This window comes from Homarus americanus, unplaced genomic scaffold, assembly GCF_018991925.1.
Source record: "Homarus americanus isolate GMGI-L3 unplaced genomic scaffold, GMGI_Hamer_2.0 scaffold40145, whole genome shotgun sequence".
Classification (NCBI taxonomy): domain Eukaryota; kingdom Metazoa; phylum Arthropoda; class Malacostraca; order Decapoda; family Nephropidae; genus Homarus; species Homarus americanus.
The window spans coordinates 152,604-174,670 of NW_024741274.1; the positions used below are offsets into that span (position 1 = coordinate 152,604).

Consider the following 22,067-nt stretch of genomic DNA (forward strand, 5'->3'; position numbering starts at 1 on the left):
ACTGCATCAGGCTTATTGGTTATGCACATTCCTTTTGAATTAATAATGATTGCAATCATGATTACGCATCATGTAATCGTAATCGATAACATTCATTTTACTGTAATCGTAATCTTAAAATTACCATGTAATCGTAATCGATAACACTACAGATGTAATCGCCCCATGTCTGGTGTAAATGGGGCTGCCTAGTATGGGAAATAAACGAACGTACTACAAAAACCCGTTTTACTGTGCTGTTTGTCAACCAGGTACAATAAAATCATATTTTCTGAGAGACGAAAAGGTAGATATAATGCATTATACGTAATGGTGCGGCCATTTAATAGACCAGAAAAAATCTAAATCTTTAACAGATGGATCTAAATTTTCATAAGATTAATATGAAAATAATGAACACAGAAATTGGAGAGGACGTTCAGTTCGTGTGTAGTTTAAACTTACACAGTTAGATTTAATCTCATAAGAAAAAACAAATTCACATTGTAACGTTGCTGACGCGTCACTTAATTGATAAAATGATTAGCCTAAGTCTGCGTGCTAGCATGTTCTGTGGTTGCTTAGACGTAAATCATTAGTTACTAGCATGAATGTTTAGATCTTACCGACTCCATAACTTGTTATTAGTAACTAGAGCAGTGTTTCTTAACTTTATCTAACCTCAGCACCCACTGTAGTCAGGTTTAGACAGTCCAGCACCCCCTACATCTGGTTGCAGAGACCACAGTTGCTAAGGGGCTATAAAAAGTAAATAAAGTACTGTTTGAGAATATATTTTGTTCATTCTCCAAAAATAAAGCATCCTAGTACCCCAGGTTAAGAAACGCTGACCTAGAGTATTACAGACGTAATATGGATGGTGAATGTATGCCGAGTCATTTAAAGGACCGGTTGTAGATGACTGTATTGAAAATCATGAGCTTAATTTTGTAAAAGAAATGAAGTACCGGTATGTACTTACTATAGTAATCGTGAAAGTAATTGTGATTACGATTACATTTTGAATGTAATCGATTACGTTTACTATTACTTCAAAAACTGTAATCGATTGTAATCGATTATGACAACTGATTACGATTACCCAATGTTTAATTTACACCCAACCTCTATCGCTCATAAATCCGTCCAACCTATATTTGAAGTTACTCAGAGTGTTCGAGTTAATGATGAAGTAAGTACCTGACAACACAACACACGGCACCTGACAACACAACACACGGCACCTCACAACACAACACATGACACCTCACAACACAACACACGGCACCTCACAACACAACACACGGCACCACACAACACAACACACAGCACCTCATAACACTACCCATAGAACCTCACAACATCGGCACCTCACGGCACCACAACACAACACACGGCACCTCACAACACAACACACGGCACCTCACAACACAACACACGGCACTCACACAACACACGGCACCTCACAACACAACACACACTGGCATCACACTCACACACACTACACGGCACCTCACAACACAACACACGGCACCTCACAACACAAACACACGGCACCCCACAACACAACACACGGCACCTCCTACACAACACACGGCACCTCAACACACACCTACACGGCACCTCACAACACACACACGGCACCTCACAACACAACACACGGCACCTGCAGCAACACAACACATGGCACCTCACAACACAACACACGGCACCCCACAACACAACACACGGCACGACGGCACCTCTCACCACACTACACATGGCACCTCACAACACATGGCACCTCACAACACAACGCACGACACCTCACACAACACAAGGCACCTCACAACACAACGCATGGCACCTCACAACACAACACACACGGCACCTCATAACACAACACTCGACACATCAAAACACAAAACACGGCACCTCACAACACACAGTACCTCACAATACGGCACCTCGCAACACACGGCACCTCGCAACACACGGCACCTCGCAACACAGCAAACGGCACCTCACAACATAACAAACGGCCCCAACACAACACAACACACGTTACCGCGCAACGGGCGGCACCTCGAAACACAGTCCACAACACCTCACAACACGATACAGGGCACCTCATAGCACAAGGCACCTCACATCACACGGTACCTCACGCAATTGTGAATAATTATGTGTGTGCCCAGTCATATCGCCTCACACTATCGTACTCACGCAGTTGCGAATAAGTCGCCCTCTATGTATAGAACTAAACAGAAAACGTATTTGAAATACTCTTTAACATTCAGTGTCATCACTGTATATCCTGCCCACAGGGGATAGTTATACAGACCCTTTGTGGCCTCCACTCTTTAATCCTTTTGCCGCTACCGCTCACAGGATGAGTAAGGGGTGCACTATAAACTATCCGCCGAGAGAAGCAAAATCAAAAATAATTAATTAAACAGTTAATCACAACACACGGTACCTCACAACACGACATACAGCACCTCACAATACAATACGCGGCACCTCACAACACAACACGCGACACCTCACAACACACCACTCGATATATCAAGCCACAAAACACGGCACCTCAAACAAAACACTTGACACAACACACACACACCTGGCACGCGGCACCTCACAACACACGGCTTTCTCGGCAACATCACACGGCACACTCACACACATGCACTCACAAAACACAACAACACATACGGCACTCACAACACAACACACGCACCCCACAACACAACACACGGCACTACAACACAACACACGGCACTCTCACAACACACACACGGCACCTCACAAAACACACGGCACCTCACAACACAACACACGGCACTACACAACACACGGCACCTCACAACACAACACACGGCACTCACAACACACGGCACTTCACAACACAACACAGGGCACTCACAACACTACACATGGCACCTCACAACACATACCTGACACACACAACATCACACGACACCTCACAACACAACACACGACACCTCACAACACAACACACTGCACCTCGCAACACACGGCACCTCGCAACCCAGCAAACGGCACCTCACAACATAACAAACGGCCCCAACACAACACAACACACGTTACCGCGCAACGGGCGGCACCTCAAAACACAGTCCCCAACACCTCACAAGACGATACAGGGCACCTCATAGCACAAGGCACCTCACATCACACGGTACCTCACGCAATTGTGAATAATAATGTGTGTGCCCAGACATATCGCCTCACACTATCGTACTCACGCAGTTGCGAATAAGTCGCCCTCTATGTATAGAACTAAACAGAAAACGTATTTGAAATACTCTTAACATTCAGTGTCATTACTGTATATCCTGCCCACAGGGGTTAGTTATACAGACCCTTTGTGGCCTCCACTCTTTAATCCTTTTGCCGCTACCGCACTCACAACACAGGATACGGACGCGGCACCTCACAACGCAACACGCGGTGCACTATACACGGCACTCACAACACACGGCACCTCAGCACGGCAACACAGAAAAGCAACAGCATAACACGGCACCTAACACAGGGCACCTACGGCATCACAACACAACACACAGCACCTCACAACACAACACACGGCACCTCACAACATAACTCACGGCACGTCACAACACAACACACGGCACAACACATCACACGACACCTCACAACACAACACACCTCACAACACAACACACTGCACCTCACAACTAACACACGACACCTCACAACACAACCCATAGCACCTCCCAACACAACACAACACACGGTACCTCACAACGGGCGGCACCTCACAACACATGGTACCTCACAACGGGCGGCACCTCACGACACAGTCCCCAACACCTCACAACACGATACAGCGCCTCTCATAGCACAAGGCACCTCACACCACACTGTACCTCACAATACCTCTCACGCAATTGTGAATAATAAAGAGTGTGCCCAGACATATCGCCTCACATTACATTACTCACGCACTTCCGAATAAGTCGCCCTCTATGAATAGAACTAAACAGAAAACGTATTTGAAATACTCTGTAACATTCAGTGTCATTACTGTATATCCTGCCCACAGGGGTTAGTTATACAGACGCTTTGTGGCTTCCACTCTTAATTCTTTTTGCTGCTACCACTCACAGGATGAGTAAGGGGTGCACTATAAACTATCCGCTGAAAGGGGCAAAATTAAAAATAATTAAAAAACAGTTCATCACAACACATGGTACTATCGTGCACAAAAGTCGTGTCCACTACACAGCCACAGTGAGGTTTCGAATAGCCTTGACTCTGAAGTTTCGAAACAGCTGGGGGAAATGCTCTGGTCGGCCAACAGATGTCGCCCACTGTAGTGTGTGGGGATGGGGGGATAGAGGAGGTGGGGGCTGGATGAGAGGCATGCTTATTTATTATTAATTGCTCCATAATTTCAAGCTGCCTTTTTAACTACGTTTTGTCTTACAGTTGTTTCTTTATGGTTACGACTTCATGGAACAGGTGCAGTGCCCTGGGTTCTTATTGCCGCTCAGGTCACAATGATACTTTAAAGAATGGAATATATTAAGGATAAAAGTGAAATATACAAGGATCAGGGTGAAGGGCCTTGGTCAGCTAGTTTTACTCAGCGACCACGTCACAATTTTGTTGTTATTCCGACAAAGAGATTATGGTAATATTTATTTATATTCCACTCATCCTTTGCTTAATAAATATTAGTGATAATATACAATATTATATAATTATATACTTATGTTAAAAAGAGTGGAGTGAAAAAGTTATTAGTATGATAAAATAGTATTCAGACTTAATCTAGTTACAATTCTTCCAAGTTCCAGTGTTTAAACTCCCCACCACAATATGCAAGCTTCATATATTTTGGAGTGTGCTCAGTTACCGTTAATATTGTGTGCTGAACATCATGAGCATTTCAATGATGGTAGCAATTGTAACTATATAATTATATTGTGTTATAAGACAACACATTCCACGACGTGTCATACAGACCATTGTTTTCCACACAATACATAATTTGTGGCTGTTAAGTTACTTTGTTATGAATTTTCATGCGATATAGTTTAAGACATCATTAAGAACATGGATTTAAGATAACACTGTAGGTGAGTTAATATATATTAATTGTATTTACAAACAATACTAAAATCCAAACAATACACCAATACACACATCTTAGTATTTGGTCCAGCCACCCATTGCATTCAGGACTTCATCAAAGCGATTAGGGATGGAGTTGACCAGCTTTAGGCACACCCCTGGTCGTCGATGTATACCCTCCCCACACGTCGTAAGCTTTGGCCTCTATTGCTGCACAGGTTCGCTGCTCCCCAATATCCCAATCACGCTTCATCATGGCCCAAATATGTTCAATCGTATTATTATCACATCCTAGTGTTGACCAGACAATGACCTCAATTTCAGGGTGATCTGGATGTAGTCCTTCACTATGTTGCTGGTATGAATGGGACTGTTGTCATGAACCAGCCTGATAGTGTGGGGGGCTGGAACTGCCATAGCCTGGACTGTAGGAATTAGCACTTGCTCCAGGATGCCTACATGCTGCTCACTAGCGAAACAGCCATTGATCTTGACCAGTTCACCTGGCCCATGTGCCCACATCCACCCCCAGAATGACACTGACACCCTACCACTCACTGCGCGATGTTGAATGTGTTTCTGATGGTAGCGTGTGTTGGGGGGCCGCCAGCACTGCCTTGTTTCGGCTCCCACTGACCTGAACACCGTTTCATCGGTAAATATAATGGTTCTCCAGTATTCTTCTCTATGTAGAAGGTGTTCCAATGCAAAGCCGAGTCGACACTCCTTGTGAGTAGGTGTTAGCCACCCTTTGTGAGCTGGAATATGGCAGTCGATCTCGGCTTCATGAAGTCGGCGTCTCGTCGTCATGTGATGGCAGTTGAGGCCCAGATTTCTTGTATGCTTCACTGATGTTCGCATTAGATATGCCGTTGCAGCTGCCACGATCATGGCATCCATCCTTGCCGACGTTACTCGTGGCCTTCCGCTTCGAGGTTTCGTCTCCACTGAGCCCTCTTCTTCCCACCGGCGGATCCACCTCCTAATCGTCTTGGTGCTCCTTCCCACTTCGACAGCACTGTTCGGCACAGTTGCCCCGGCTCTCCACATCCCGATGATTTGGCTTCGCTCAGCAATCACTGCCGACGAATTTGCTCGTCCTGCAGGCATATCTGAAATGGCAGAGTAATATTATGTTGTGGTAACTGATGCAGGCTTTTATATACTAGAGTAAATTAATGGTATTAGTAACACCTACGTTAAGTATTATTACTCTGAAATAACGTTTTGGTAAATCTTTTTGGATCAACTGCCCAAGAAACCCTTCCTATTTCATGTATGCAAAGTGAACTGCAAGTGGATCCTCCCCACCACCCCTGCGACTGTAGAGTGAACATTCGTCGATAATCATCATCATCATCAGGATTTAGTTTAACCAGACCACTGACACCCATTTGAGTCTCTCCTAGGGCTGGCCAGAGGGATTAGTTAACATATATTTCTGTTTCTATAATTTAGTGTTATATTGTTTGGAGGAGATACAGTATTTCAAAAAGGTCAAAACTGATCTTAGGAAAAATTTTTGGAGTCTCTGCTAAAATATCTTACATTGTAGGGTTAGTGAAGCATATTGTTCGATACCGATTATAAATAGGGCGTTCAATGAGAATATGTTGGACTCTTATTTGTGTTCGGCAGTTGGAGCATATAGGTGGGGCTCCATTGGGGGAAGACATGAGTTGGCCATCCGTCAATCGCGTATGCCCAATTTTTAGACGATTCAGAATAGTTTCGTGATGTCGAGAGGATTGTTTTGATGGTGACCAAGGATAAACTGATGATTTGATCATTTTTAGCTTATGACTTGTTGGTTCATTTTCCCAGGACTTTTGCCAATCGTCAAATATTAATTGTTTATAGGTAGTTAGCCTCACCGATAATCAAAATACATGGTTTTCAATTGCTTTACATATTTCTTTGACAATTTTCAGCTATGACATGTTCGTCCCAGATTACATATAACTGTTATATGTTACATTACGTTAGGGTTCGTTATGTAAAAACGTTTTTCTTCATGTTCATTGAGTCGTTCTGAATTCCATTTCTGCTCAAAATACTACATTACCCAACCCAAATTCCCAGGTTGCAACTGGGGGTGTAACATAACCGAGTAAGGTAACGTGCGGCAAACGCATAGCACATCAAACACCATATTTTTATGGTGAAGTTAATTAAGGAGCTCTTATACCAACTGTCATATAATAATAGTAGGGTGTCCCATTAATTACAGCAGATATTTGTAGAGGTGAAAGAATATGTGATTCTGAGTATAAAGCTTCTACACATATATTGATTTTTCGGTTTACGTTTAGCCGTGAGGTGGATTTTACAAATTATGCAAGGCAACTATTACAAATGGCGGAGTCGAGGCGGGGGATAGCGATAGCGAAATACAGGAAAGGGGGAAGAAGGTTTAGTAGTGAAAGAATGTGGGTTAAGCGGAACAGACTTTTAGGAGGAGAGAAAGTGTGTGGCCTTCTGCCCACTGCATGGTATTGGGTGGTAGGATGGGGTGACTGGGGCGATGGGAGGGAGGGAAAGGATGTGGATAAAAGAAGGCGAAAGGAAATGGAGCGCCCATCCCTATTTGGGTGGGGTGCACCTCATCTTTAATTTGTTTGGAGGGCCCATTCATTATTTTTTCTGAGTAGGGACACCCTGCAATAGTGTAAGGACGACATGGGCTATACTGACAAATTAATGTGACTTACCTGTTGGTGACGACGATGGTAGGAATGAGACCTCGGCATGTTTCAGTGTTCGACATCATCTCCTTCCCCTGGTGTGGGTGGCGCCAACCTTAGTAACAACTTGTGTATTCTCTGTGACTACCAGTAATGGTAGTCACGGAGAATTAATTACTGGTGTGCCCATCAGTCTCACCGTCGTAGCCATGAACGGCAGAGATATGGTCGTTGTAGAAGTGCTTTTATTTACCGTTACACATCTCTCACCATGCCATGACATTCTTATTGTTATCAGTGATAGCGGAATTCACGATGTTATGCTCCACCTATACACAGACTGTTATCAGACTAACCCCCACCTCCTCTATCACCCCCCCACACACACTACAGTGGGCGACATCTGTTGGCCGACCATAGCATTTCCCCCAGCTGTTTCGAAACTTCAGTCTCAAGGCTATTCGAATCCTCACTGTGGTTGGGTAGTGGACACGACTTAGGTGCACAATAGTACCTCTCAATACGACACGCGGCACCTCACAATACAACATGCAGCACCTCACAACACAACACGCGGCACCTCACAACACACGGTACCTCACAACACGACATATGGCACCTCATAATACAACACGCGTCACCTCACAACACAACAGCGGCACCTCACAACACACCACTCGATACATCAAGCCACAAAACACGGTACCTCAAACAAAACGCTCGATACACCACAACACAAAACACGGCACCTCACAACACACGGCACCTGTGACTACCAGTAATGGTAGTCACGGAGAATTAATTACTGGTGTGCCCATCAGTCTCACCGTCGTAGCCATGAACGGCAGAGATATGGTCGTTGTAGAAGTGCTTTTATTTACCGTTACACATCTCTCACCATGCCATGACATTCTTATTGTTATCAGTGATAGCGGAATTCACGATGTTATGCTCCACCTATACACAGACTGTTATCAGACTAACCCCCACCTCCTCTATCACCCCCCCACACACACTACAGTGGGCGACATCTGTTGGCCGACCATAGCATTTCCCCCAGCTGTTTCGAAACTTCAGTCTCAAGGCTATTCGAATCCTCACTGTGGTTGGGTAGTGGACACGACTTAGGTGCACAATAGTACCTCTCAATACGACACGCGGCACCTCACAATACAACATGCAGCACCTCACAACACAACACGCGGCACCTCACAACACACGGTACCTCACAACACGACATATGGCACCTCATAATACAACACGCGTCACCTCACAACACAACAGCGGCACCTCACAACACACCACTCGATACATCAAGCCACAAAACACGGTACCTCAAACAAAACGCTTCCCCTACACACAACACAAAACTACAACACCATCACAACACACGGGTACCTCACGGAACACGCTCACATACACAGCACCTCACAACACAACACACGGCACAACACACACACACGGCGGCTGGACACACGTTAACCTCACACACGCGGCACCTCACACAACATCACAACACAACACACCTCACAACACAACACACGACACTCACAACACAACACACGGCACCTCACAACACACGGTACCTCACAACACGAGCACCTATCACAACACAACACACGGCACCTCACAACACTCACAACACAACACACGGCACCTCACAACACACACACGCACAACACACGGCACCTCACAACACCTCACAAACACAACACACAACACAACACGGCCACGGCACCTCACACACACACACACATACACGGCACCTCATAGCACAACACACGGCACCTCACAACACAACACAGTACCTCACACACAACACACGGCACCTACCTCACAACACAACACGCACCTACAGCACAACACACGGCATCACAACACAACCACAACACACAACACACGGCACCTCACACACAACACGGCACCCTTACAACACACGGTACCTCACACAACACGGCACATACAGCACCTCACAACACACACACACACACAACACGGCACCTCAACAACACAACACACGGCACCTCACACACACAACACACGGCACCTCACAACACAACACACTCACGGGCACCTCACAACACAACACACGGCACCTCACAACACAACACACACTCACAACACAACACACGGCACTCACAACACACTCACAACACAACACACGGCACCTCACAACACAACCACACGGCACTCATAGCACAACATTAACGGCACCTCTACAGCACAACACGCGGCACCACACACAAACACACGGTACCACAACACACGGCACCACAGACAACACACGGCACCTCACAACACAACACACGGCACCTCACAACTCAACACACGGCACCTCACAGCACCTCACAACAACACAACATACGGCACTACAACACAAACACACGGCACCTCACAACACAACTCACGGCACCTCACACCAATACACAGCACCTCACAACACAACACAGCACCTCACACGACAACACGGTGCACCTCACAACACAAATCTAACGGTACCTTTACAACACAACATACGGTATCTTCACACAACACACGGTAATTCTCACAACACAACACACGGCACTCACAACACAACTCACAGCACCTCACAACTCAACACACGGCACCCCACAACACAACTCACGGCACCTCACAACACAACACACGGTGCACTCACAACTCAACACACGGCACCTCACAACACAACATATGGCACCACAGCACAACACACAGCACCTCACAACCCAACACACGGTACACAACATAACCTGCTACGGTGGCCCCATACAACCCAACACACGGCACTCACAACACAACACATGGCACCCCACAGCACAACACACAGCACCACAACTCAACAAACCGCACCCCACAACACAACTCACAGCACCTCACAACACAAACACACGGCACTACTAAATATAACTCACAGCACTCACAACACAACACACGGCACCTCACAACACAACTAACGGCACCCTCAAACACAACACACGGCACCCCAACACAACACACGGTAATATCCTAACAACACACGGAACCTCACAAGACAACCTACAGCACCCACAACACACAAACACACACAGCACCTCACAATGCAACACACGTACACCTCACAGCACAACCTATGGCATCTCACAACACACCCACGGCTCCTCACAACACAACCCACAGCGCCCTAAAACACACCACAGCGCTCAAAACACAACCTACAGCACTCACCACACACAACACACGGCACCTCACAACACAAACACACGGCACCCATAACACAACACACGGCACTCACAGCACAACACACAGCACTCACAACACAACACACGGTACCACAACACAACACACGACACTCATAACACAACACACGGCACCTCACAACACAACACACAGCACCTACATCACAATATATGGTAATTCTCACTACAACACAACTCACGAAAACACAACACAACACACGGCACTCCTCACAACACAACACACGGCACCTCACACCACAACATACAGCACTCACAACACAACCCAGCACCTCACAACACAAATCACAGCACCTCACAACACACAGCACCTCACAACACACAACTCACATCACATCACCTCACAACCTAAAACCCTGTGCACCATAGCACAACACACGGCACCTCACAACACACAGACATGCACCTCACAGCATGCACACATTGCAACTCACAACACACCCCTGCACATCACAACACAACTCACAGCAGCTCACAACACACACACGGCACCTCACAGCACAACACATGGAAAACCCCACAGCACAACACGCACCTCACACCACAACCTTACAGCACCTTCGGGGTAACAATAACCCACGGCACCTCGCACACAACACGCGGCACCTCAAACACACGGCACCCTTACAACACAACTCACAGTAATTACAACACAACACACGGCACTACAACACAACACATGCGGCACCTCACAGCACAACACACTGCACCCCATTAACACAAACACACGGCACTTTCACAACACAAGGCACCTCACAACACAACCTCACAGCACCCTGCCAGCACAACCTACAGCACTCATAGCAGAACACACGGCACCTACAACACAACACACGGCACCCCACAGCACAACACACGCACTCACAGCACAACACGCGGTGGCACCTCACAACACAACACACGGTACCACACACACGGCACTCACAGCACAACACACGGCACTCACAACACAACACACCGGCACCCCACAACTCAACACACTGTGGCACCTCACACCCTGCCACAACACAACATACGTAAACACCCCACAACATGACAATGGCACTCACAACACGTCCCACGGCACCCTCACAACCCACACACATAGCACCTCACCACAACACACAGCACCTCACAACACAAACATTAATGGCACCTCACAACACACAAAAACTAAATGCACCACACAACACACGGCACCCCACAACACAACACGGCACCTCGACAACACAACACACGGCACCCCACAACACAAACTCACAGCACTCCTCATGAACTCAACACACGGCACCCACTGAACACAACTCACGGCACCACAACACAACACACGGCACCTTCACAACTCAGCCCACACGGCACCTGCAACACAACATATGGCACCTCAGCAGCACAACACACAGCACCTCACACCCAACACACGGCACAAATATAACTACGGTACTCACAACCCAACACACGGCACCTCACAACACAACATGGCACCTCACAGCACAACACACAGCACTCCACAACTCAAATAAACCACCCCACAACACAACTCACAGCACCTCACAGCACAACACACGGCACCCTCACAACAACTCAGCAGCACTAAAAACACAACTCACGGCATCCCCACAACACGCGGCACTCTCACAACACACGGCACTCACAACACAACTCACAGTACCACAACACAACACACGGCACCCTCACAACACAATACGCGGCACCACAGCACAACACACGGCACCACAACACAACACACGGCACCTCCCAACACAACACACGGAACTCCGCCAAGACAACTCTCACAGCACTCACAACACAACACACAGCACCTACAATGCAAACATTAATGACACTTCACAGCACAATCCCAGTGGCATCTCACAACACACCCACGGCTCTCACAACACAACTTACAGCGCCTCACAACACAACTCACAGCGCCTCAAAACAACTCACAGCACCACCACACAACACACGGCACCTCACAACACAACACACGGCACCTCACAACACAACACACAGCACCTACATCACACTCTCTATACGGTACTTACATCACAACACAACTCACAGCGCCTCACAACACAACAACTCACAGCGCCTGAAAACACAACTCACAGCACTCACAACACAACTCACGGCGCCTCACAACACAACACACGGCACCTCACAACACAACACACGGCACCTCACAACACAACATACAGCACCTCACAACACAACTCACAGCACCTCACAACACAACTCACATCACATCACCTCACAACTCAACTCACAGCACCTCACAACACAACTCACAGCACATCACAACACAACTCACAGCACCTCACAACCCGTTATATCAAGTATTTTATTTATTTAACGATAAAATGTTTCTGTTTATTCTTCTGTATGAAGCGTCATGAGCGACTGTTATACTTTTAAACCCTGACAGCACTCATAATGGAGCGGCCAACCATGTGTGCTTCAATACTCACACACTGTTGACAAAGTCATTAACCTTTTCTCCTTGTCTCCCCCTCCCGACCTCCTATAGTTATACTGGCAATATGACTACCAACACATTAAAGTATTGTCAAAATTAAATCGTTATAGGACCTGAACCCTGTTTAGGTTCAGGTTAAGATAAATGACCCTTGAATAATGGTTTACCAGACTAACTCCCAAACCTGAAGAATATATATATTCAAAAAATTTATTTCTACCTGCACATTGCAAGAGTAATCCCCGAAGCCTGACGCCTCATTCCTTGTTACAGGAATCCAGAACTTGACGGAGATGAATAGAGAGGTGACCGGGGATCCGCGTCCTCTTGTCCTGCAGGTAAACTTCTAAGGCGTTTCAAGTGCTAACAGGTGAAGCAATTAACGCTGGAGGATTCGTTTTAGGAGTGGTTCACTTCTTGGTCACGTATATATATATATATATATATATATATATATATATATATATATATATATATATATATATATATATATATATATATATATATATATATATATATATATATATATATATATATATATATATATATGGCACTAATACGTGCATACTTTAACCTGAACACACATATTATGTGGTAATGCATACTGAGACACACACACACACACAATTACAAAACCAAACACATATACTGTATACACATACTGTACTGTCCAAGTGAAAGTGTGTCAGGTACTGTCATAATTCATGGAAATACTTGACATTCTTTCACTTTCCCTGACAGTACATTACACCCTCTCTTGTCACTGGCAGTACTGGACGCTCACTTTCCCTGGCAGTAATCGTTATTCTCACTTTCCTTGAAAGTACTTGACAATCTCGCACTTTCTCTGGCAGAAGTCGTTACTCTCACTTTCTCAGACAGTACTTGACACTCATTTTCCCTGGAAGTAGTCGTTACTCTCACTTTCCCTCACAGTACTTGACACTCTTCCCTTGTCCCTGGCAGTACTTGACACTCTCCTCCTTGTCCCTGGCAGTACTTGACACTCTCTCCTTGTCCCTGGCAGTACTTGACACTCCCTCCTTGTCCCTGGCAGTACTTAACACTCTCTCCTTGTCCCTTACAGTACTTGACACTTTCCCTTGCCCCTAGCAGTACTTGACACTCTCGTCCCTAGCAGTACTTGACACTCTCTCCTTGTCCCTGGCAGTACTTGACACTTTCCCTTGTCTCTGGCAGTACTTGACACTTTCCCTTGTCCCTAGCAGTACTTGACACTTTCCCTTGTCCCTGGCAGAACTTGACACTTTCCCTTGTACCTGGCAGTACTTAACAACCTCTCTTGTCCCTGGCAGGTGTTGCTGAGGGGATCTAACGGCAAAACTTACCACGCCACTTACGACAATTTAGTGCTGGACGAGAGCCACCGGGTCGTGGAGTTAGGTACCTACCACGGTGACGCAGGTGAGAGAGAGAGAGAGAGAGAGAGAGAGAGAGAGAGAGAGAGAGAGAGAGAGAAAAAATTTTTCATTGACATATCCCTCTTGTCTCTCGGTTGAGGTTAGGTTAGGTTAGGTTAGGTTAGGTTAGGTTAGGTTAGGTTAGGTTAGGTTAGGTTAGGTTAGGTTAGGTTAGGTTAGGTTAGGTTAGGTTAGGTCAGGTCAGGTCAGGTCAGGTCAGGTCAGGTCGGTTTAGCTTAACGTAGGTTAGTTTAAGTTAGTGTTAAATTAGGTTAACTTAAATTTGGTGGGGTTTTAGCGTCAGATTCGATTAGAATTAGATTAGGTATGGGTTGGTTAGGTTAGGTTTTGCTAGGTTAGGTTAGGTTACGTTTGGTTATGTTAAGTTAGGTTTGGTTATGTTAGGTTCGGTTTTGCAGGATTAGGTTAGGTTTCGCAGGATTAGGTTAGGTTGTGCTAGATTAGGTTAGTTTGTGCTAGATTAAGTTTGGTTGTGCTAGATTAAGTTAGGATGGGCTTATTTAGGTTGTCCTAGGCTAGGTTAGGTTAGGTTAGGTTAGGTTGCTAATTTTCTTTTTCCTATGGTGAAATAACCTGGAGTGTCCAAGGCTCTATATGATCTATATTTTTAACAACCAAGACGAACAGTAGTCACATTTTCCTGACTCTCTTCTCCACTGGTAATGCTCCAGGTGACTCCCTCCAGTACAACATCAACGAGACCTTCTCAGTGGTCGACCAGTGGTGGATATCGACAAACATAAACGCAGTGAGTAATGTCTCTCTTTTTGTCTGCCCTGTGTTGCCTCTCTGCTGTTTGATTGGTAGTGTCTGTGCGATTCTGTTTGGTATTTTTTGTTTGTTGTCTGCATAATTAGTGTATGTTTTTGTGTCTGTGTTTGTTGCTGTGGCTGTATAATTAGTGTGTTTGTTGCTGTGTTTGTATAAATAGTGTGTGTGTTTGTTGCAGTGTCTGTATGATTAGTGTGTTTGTGTTGCTGTTTGTATATTTAGTATCTGTATTTGTCGCAGTGTCTGTGTTTGTTTCTGTGTCTGTAAGATTATTGTGTGTGTTTGCTGCTGTGTTTGTATAAGTAGTGTGTGTGTTTGTTGCTGTGTCTGTTCCCCTGTGTGCTCGTGTTAGTGACCATAGAAAATGGCCGCCGTGGGCCGTTGTGTTGCGGGGGAAAAGAGGCGATATGTCGGGAGAGACTACCCCCTGGCCACTCTGTTAAGTCAGCTGGAGCAGTTGCGGAGAGAGATGGACGTTTTAAAGGGGGAAAACGAAGCCTACAGGACTGAACTCCTTCGAGTAGGTGTCCTGCCTAGCAGGACACCTACTCGAAGGAGGGTCAGGAGGAGCAGGAGTGGAGAGTGGTTGTCTTCAAGGGGACTAAGGTCAGACTCAGGAAAGCTGACGAGAGTGTGGAGTGCAGTAACCCTTACCAAGTAATGGAGGAAGCTAGCGAGGAAGAGAAGAGGCAGGGCAGTGTGGTGGTAGGAGAGGAAAGGGCAGTTGGTTAAACCCTGCCCAGTGGTAAGGTCGTGGTAGTTGGGGACAGCCAGGTGAGGTTCTTAGATAGAACTTTTTGCGAAAGAGATAGGAAACGTAGGACTAGGGTGTGTTTTCCTGGGGCTGGGATAGGACATGTAGCTGAGAGGATCAATAGGATTTTGTCAGGGGAGGGTACCAAGCCAGTAGTGTGTCTTAGTGTAGGAGGTAACGACATAGGAAAGGTTAGGAGTGAGGAACTTTTCAGGAGATATAGCGAGGCGCTGGGGAAGGTTAGCGATAAGGGAGGGATCCCGATAGTATGTGGTGTCTATGCCTAAAGGGGGGTTTGGCGGTGAGTGGCTGTCCAGGGCAATTGCTATAAATTTCCGACTGGAAAAACATTGTACAAGCAATGGTTGGGCATTCATTGATAACTGGCGACCGTTCCATGGCAACGACTACCTGTACAGTCCAGACGGAGTACACTTGTCTTGCGCTGGGGTAAAGACGTTCTCTGCAACCCTGGAGCGCGAAATTGTCGCTCCAAAGGGAAGGGGGGGGGTCGATTTTAGAGATCAGGGTAAATGGGAGTAAAAAAAGCAATCAAGTCCTGGGGAGTAGAATTGGTCACTCAGGACAAGGGGTAAAACAGGACCAGGGAAGGGTAGGTTTAAATGTATACTATACAAACAGTAGGAGCGTTAGAAATAAAATAGACTTGCTGAGAGCGGTTGTATGTACCGAGAATATAGACGTCATAGCAATCACCGAAACTTGGATGAATCTGGCGAGTAAGAACTTTTTATGAGAGTACCACATAGAAGGGTACAACCTTTTTCACAAGGACAGGGAAGGTAGGAAGGGGGGGGCACTCTTCGTCAGGAATACATTAAAACGTTGTATTAATAATACAATAAAGGGTGAAGTAGAAACTGAGTCTGAATGGGTAGAAATTGCGGAAGGAAGGGAAAACTAATTATGGGAGTAATTTACAGTTCCCCCCTAGTCTTGGGAAAGCAGCAGCTCAGCCCATATGGCAGGAAATGAGTAGGGCAGCAAGATACAGTAACCTGTGCATTATGGGGGATTTTAAGTTCAGAAATATTGACTGGGACAACATTATGCAGCGAAGAATGACGAAAATGATTCCGGGACTTAGAAGTCTTCCATATCAAGATAGGTTAAAGAAACTAAACTTGCATTCCCTAGAAAGACGAAGAGTGCGGCGAGATATGATATAAGTATTTAAGTGGGTGAAAGGAATCAATAAAGGCGATATAGATAAAGTTCTTATAATATCCGAGCAGGCTAGGACTCGTAGCAACGGATTTAAGTTGGAAAGTTTAGGTTTAGGAGGGAGATAGGAAGGAACTGGTTCATAAATAGGGTGGTGGGCGAGTGGAACAAGCTTAACAACTTTGTAGTAAGTGCTGGAACGCTGGAAAGTTTTAAAAGGAGGCTAGATAGATTCATGGATGATAGAGAGTGGTAGTGACTCGCGACAGGAGCTGCCATGCACAGGCCAACCGGCCTATTGCAGACTCCTTATTTTCTTATGTTCTTATGTTCTTATGAGTGACTATGAATCTGAAGACTTCCTAGACGCAGTACAGGACAATTTTTTAAAACAACTAATTACAGAACCTACTAGAGGTGACAATATATTAGGCCTAGAATTAACAAATAAAGAAAATATTATCAGAGATATCACAATAGGGGAATAACTAGGGAACAGTGATCACGGAGAAATCAAGTTTACCCTAAATTGGGAAACGAAAAATAATGACAACATGGTCAGTCCCAAACTTTCGATGATCGGCGGATTATGAGGGGTTAAGAAGGTACCTAGGTAGATCACCTGGGAACGGTCAGGTCAGTCTTTCGTAGGAATGCGTGAGGTCACCGTTGACACAAAGATTGATCATGATAAATTGATCATAATAAATTCACTAGTATACTACGTAAAGCACAGGAACAAGAAATATACCATGCATAAAAATTAGGTCAAATAAGAATGAGCCAAGGTGGATGACCAAAAAACTTAAACATGACATCGGAATAAAGAAAGGAATTTATAAGAAATTAAAGGGAGGGGAGGAACATTTCAGAGATAAGTATAATGAACTATCTACGAATGTTAAGAAAAAATGTACGGACGGCAAAAGGGCTACAAAATTAGGATAGTAAGAGAATCCAAGGTGAATCCCAAGGGACTTTTCCAGGTATATAGGACAAAGGTCAAGAATAAAGTGAGGCCTTTAAAGTTAGAGAGAGGGGAAGTGATCGATGAAAGTGAGAAAATAAGCAAAGCATTAAACAGCTAGTTCATATCAGTTTTCACAGAAGAAATTCACGAGGAAATGCCAGAGGTGGAACTGATATTTAGGGGAAATGAGAAGAGAAACTAAAGGATATCACTATCAGAAAAGAGGATGTTCTTAAGAAGATAAATAAATTAAAGAAGACAAAATCTCCAGGGCCGGATGAAATTTTCCCTCGAGTTTTGAAAGAGTGTAAGGAACAGATTAGCTGACCCCTCGTAAATTTATTTACAAAATCATTAGACACGGGAGTTGTGCCAGACTTGTGGAACGGGCAAATGTAATACCCATATTCAAAAAGGGAGACAGAGCATCAGCGTCAAATTACTTGCCGATGAGTTTGACGTCAGTAGTGGAGAAATTTCTTGAATCAATTATAGCAAATAGCACCCGAGCGCATTTAGAGAAAAACGAATTAATCTACGACTGTCAACATAGATTTACAAAGGGAAAATCTTGTCTAACAAATCTGCTGACGTGTTTTAGAAAAATCTATGAGGTAGTAGATAATGACGAAAATTACGATGTTATTTACTTAGACTTTAGTAAAGCATTTGACAGAGTACCGCATCAGAGGCTTCTGAGAAAAGTTAATGCTCATGGTATCGAGGGGAAAGTTTTAAATTGGATAAAATCATGGCTCACCGATAGAACACAGAGGGTCAGCATAGATGGTCCTAAATCTTAGTGGGGCTGTGTAACCAGTAGGGGTCAGTACTGGGTCCACTCTTGTTCATAATCTACATAAGCGATCGAGATACTGGGATCAGCAGTGACGTAAGCAAGTTTGTAGATGTTACCAAAATAGGGTGACAGATTAATTCAGGGCAGGATGCAAATGCACTACAGGAGGATTTAAATAAGCTGCAGGAGTGGTCAGCAAAATGGCAAATGGAATTCAACACCAGCAAGTGCAGGATACTTAATATTGGAAGAACAAATACTGTCAATGTTTACAGCCTTAACAACATCAACCTAATGAAGTCGACTTGGGAAAGAGACTTAGGGGTACTTTTAAGCCCGGACTTTCGGCCTAGAAAACAGTGCGTTAATGTTCGAAATAAGGCAAACAGAGAATTAGGTTTTATATCTAGAAGTGTAAGTAATAAGAGTGCGGAGGTCATATTGCAATTATACCTTGCGCTAGTCAGGCTGCACCTCGATTATGCTTTTCAGTTCTGGTGCCCTCATTATAGAATGGATATCAATTCACAGGAGTCGGTGAAACGAAGAAAGACGAAAATGATTCCGGGACTTAGAAACCTTCTATGTCAAGATAGATTAAAGGAACTAAACTAGCATTCCCTAGAAAGACGAAGAGTGCGGAGAGATATGATAGAAGTATTTAAGTGGATGAAAGGAATTGATCAAGGAGACATAGATAAAGTTCTTATAATATCCGAGCAGGATAGGACTTGTAGCAACGGATTTAAGTTGGATAAGTTTAGATTTAGGACGGAGATAGGAAGAAACTGGTTCACAAATAGGGTGGTAAACGAGTGGAACACGCTTAGCAACTATGAAGTCAGTGCTGGGACGCTGGAAAGTTTTAAAAGGAGACTAGATAGATTCATGGACGATAGAGGGTGGTTGTATCTCTCGACAGGAGCTGCCATGCACAGGCCAACCGGCCTATTGCAGATTCCTTATTTTCTTATGTTTTTATGTTCTTATGTGTAATTTATGTGTGTGTTGCTGTATTTGTATAATTAGTTTGTGTGTTTGTTGGTGTGTTTGTATAATTAATGAGTGTGTTTGTTGCTGTGTTTGTATAATTAGTGTGTGTGTGTGTGTTTGTTGGTGTGTCTGTGTTTGTTTCTGCGTCTGTATATTTAGTGTGTTTGTTGCTGTGTCTGTAAAATTAGTGTGTGTGTTTGTTGCTGAATATGTATAATTAATGTGTGTGTTTGTTGCTGTGTCTGTATAATTAGTGTATGTGTTTATTGCTGAGTCTGTATCATTAGTGTGTGTGTTTGTTGTTATGTATGTATAATTAGTGTGTTTGTTTCTGTGTCTTTATGATGAGTGTCTGTGTTTGTGTCTGTGTATGTATAATTAGTGCGTGTGTTTGTTGCTTTGTTTGTATAATTAGTGTCTGTTTGTTTCTGTGTCAGTATGAGTAGGTGAAGGTGTGGAGACGGAAAGCACTAGAGTAAAAAATGTAATTCCCTATAGATAGAATCTGTAACTTCGAGGTCACTTTAACCAACCATCTTCCATGTTGTTGCTTAAGTATTCTAATAGACAAGTTATCTCGTCATCACTCAGCCAGGTAGGAAAATTATAGTTATCGTTGACAGTTTCTCTATTTTCTTCATTTGCTTTCAGTCCAAAATTGGCAACGGCATAACAGAATGGCCTTCGTTACTTGAACCCGTGTCAGCTGCTAGGGTGAGGATAAGACCACAGGTGTTTGATAGAGGTAAGTGTCGTGAGGTGAGGACACAACACAGTGACAAGTAATCTTAGAAATATCCTTATTTGCCTAACTAATTATTACCATTATCATCATTATTATTACTAGTGTTTTAATCTTTCTCTCTATCCTTCCACAGCAACTTCGTGTCCACCTTTCGGGATTATGGAACCCTCATGGCTTGTAAAGGACCCAGCGTTCCTACTTCCGTCAGGAGCCACCATCCAGAGGTCGAGGACAGAGAACGCGACGGTGTCCCTGAGCCGTGGCTTGCGCTCCCTCATCACCTACCAGTGCTGGTGGTTCTACTCGGAGGGTGTGCAGGGAGGTGCTAGGACACGAAGGGGCGCTGTGCACTGTAGAAATGATAATGGACTTTTGAATTGGGATAAACCTAATCTGCACCTTCCATGCTCTCGTGAGTACCACTGTTCTATTGCCAGTCTGGATCACCTGAAGATTAGGCATCACAGCTTATCTCACTTGAGGATTAAACAACCTAACCCTACCTGGGGGCTTATCTTAGCTTAGGCTCGATGATGTGATGTGATGCGATGCTAGGTTAGGTTAGGTTAGTGTAAGCGAGTTTATTTATCAGGTGAAATAAGCTATGGGGTCCTAATCTATACAAGCGATTCATTGTCCTTATTAAATAAATTGCATATACAGTATATATATATATATATATATATATATATATATATATATATATATATATATATATATATATATATATATATATATATATATATATATATATATATATTATATATATATATATATATATATATATTTAGAGAGAGAGAGAGAGAGAGAAAGAGAGATTCTTAATTGTTAAGTTTTGATGACTGGTTTAAGTACAGTACTAACTACTTGCTTGATGATTGATTGATTGATTGATGAGTCTAGTAATTACATCCATGGCGACGCAAAAGCTTAGGTCATATGCCGTCGAATTAA

At 44.5% G+C, this 22,067-nt stretch overlaps 1 protein-coding gene across 1 annotated transcript in view; it reads left to right on the forward strand.

The window, feature by feature from the left end:
* The window catches only part of LOC121875819, an 89,718-nt gene extending 68,080 nt beyond the window's left edge, over positions 1-21,638 (forward strand). Inside the window, exons 6-10 of the mRNA XM_042380512.1 lie at positions 13,728-13,792; positions 14,771-14,879; positions 15,568-15,644; positions 21,020-21,113; positions 21,247-21,638. Of these exons, the coding sequence (XP_042236446.1) occupies positions 13,728-13,792; positions 14,771-14,879; positions 15,568-15,644; positions 21,020-21,113; positions 21,247-21,638 (737 nt within the window). The remainder of the gene's footprint in view (positions 1-13,727; positions 13,793-14,770; positions 14,880-15,567; positions 15,645-21,019; positions 21,114-21,246) is intronic.
* Positions 21,639-22,067: the final 429 nt, after the last annotated feature.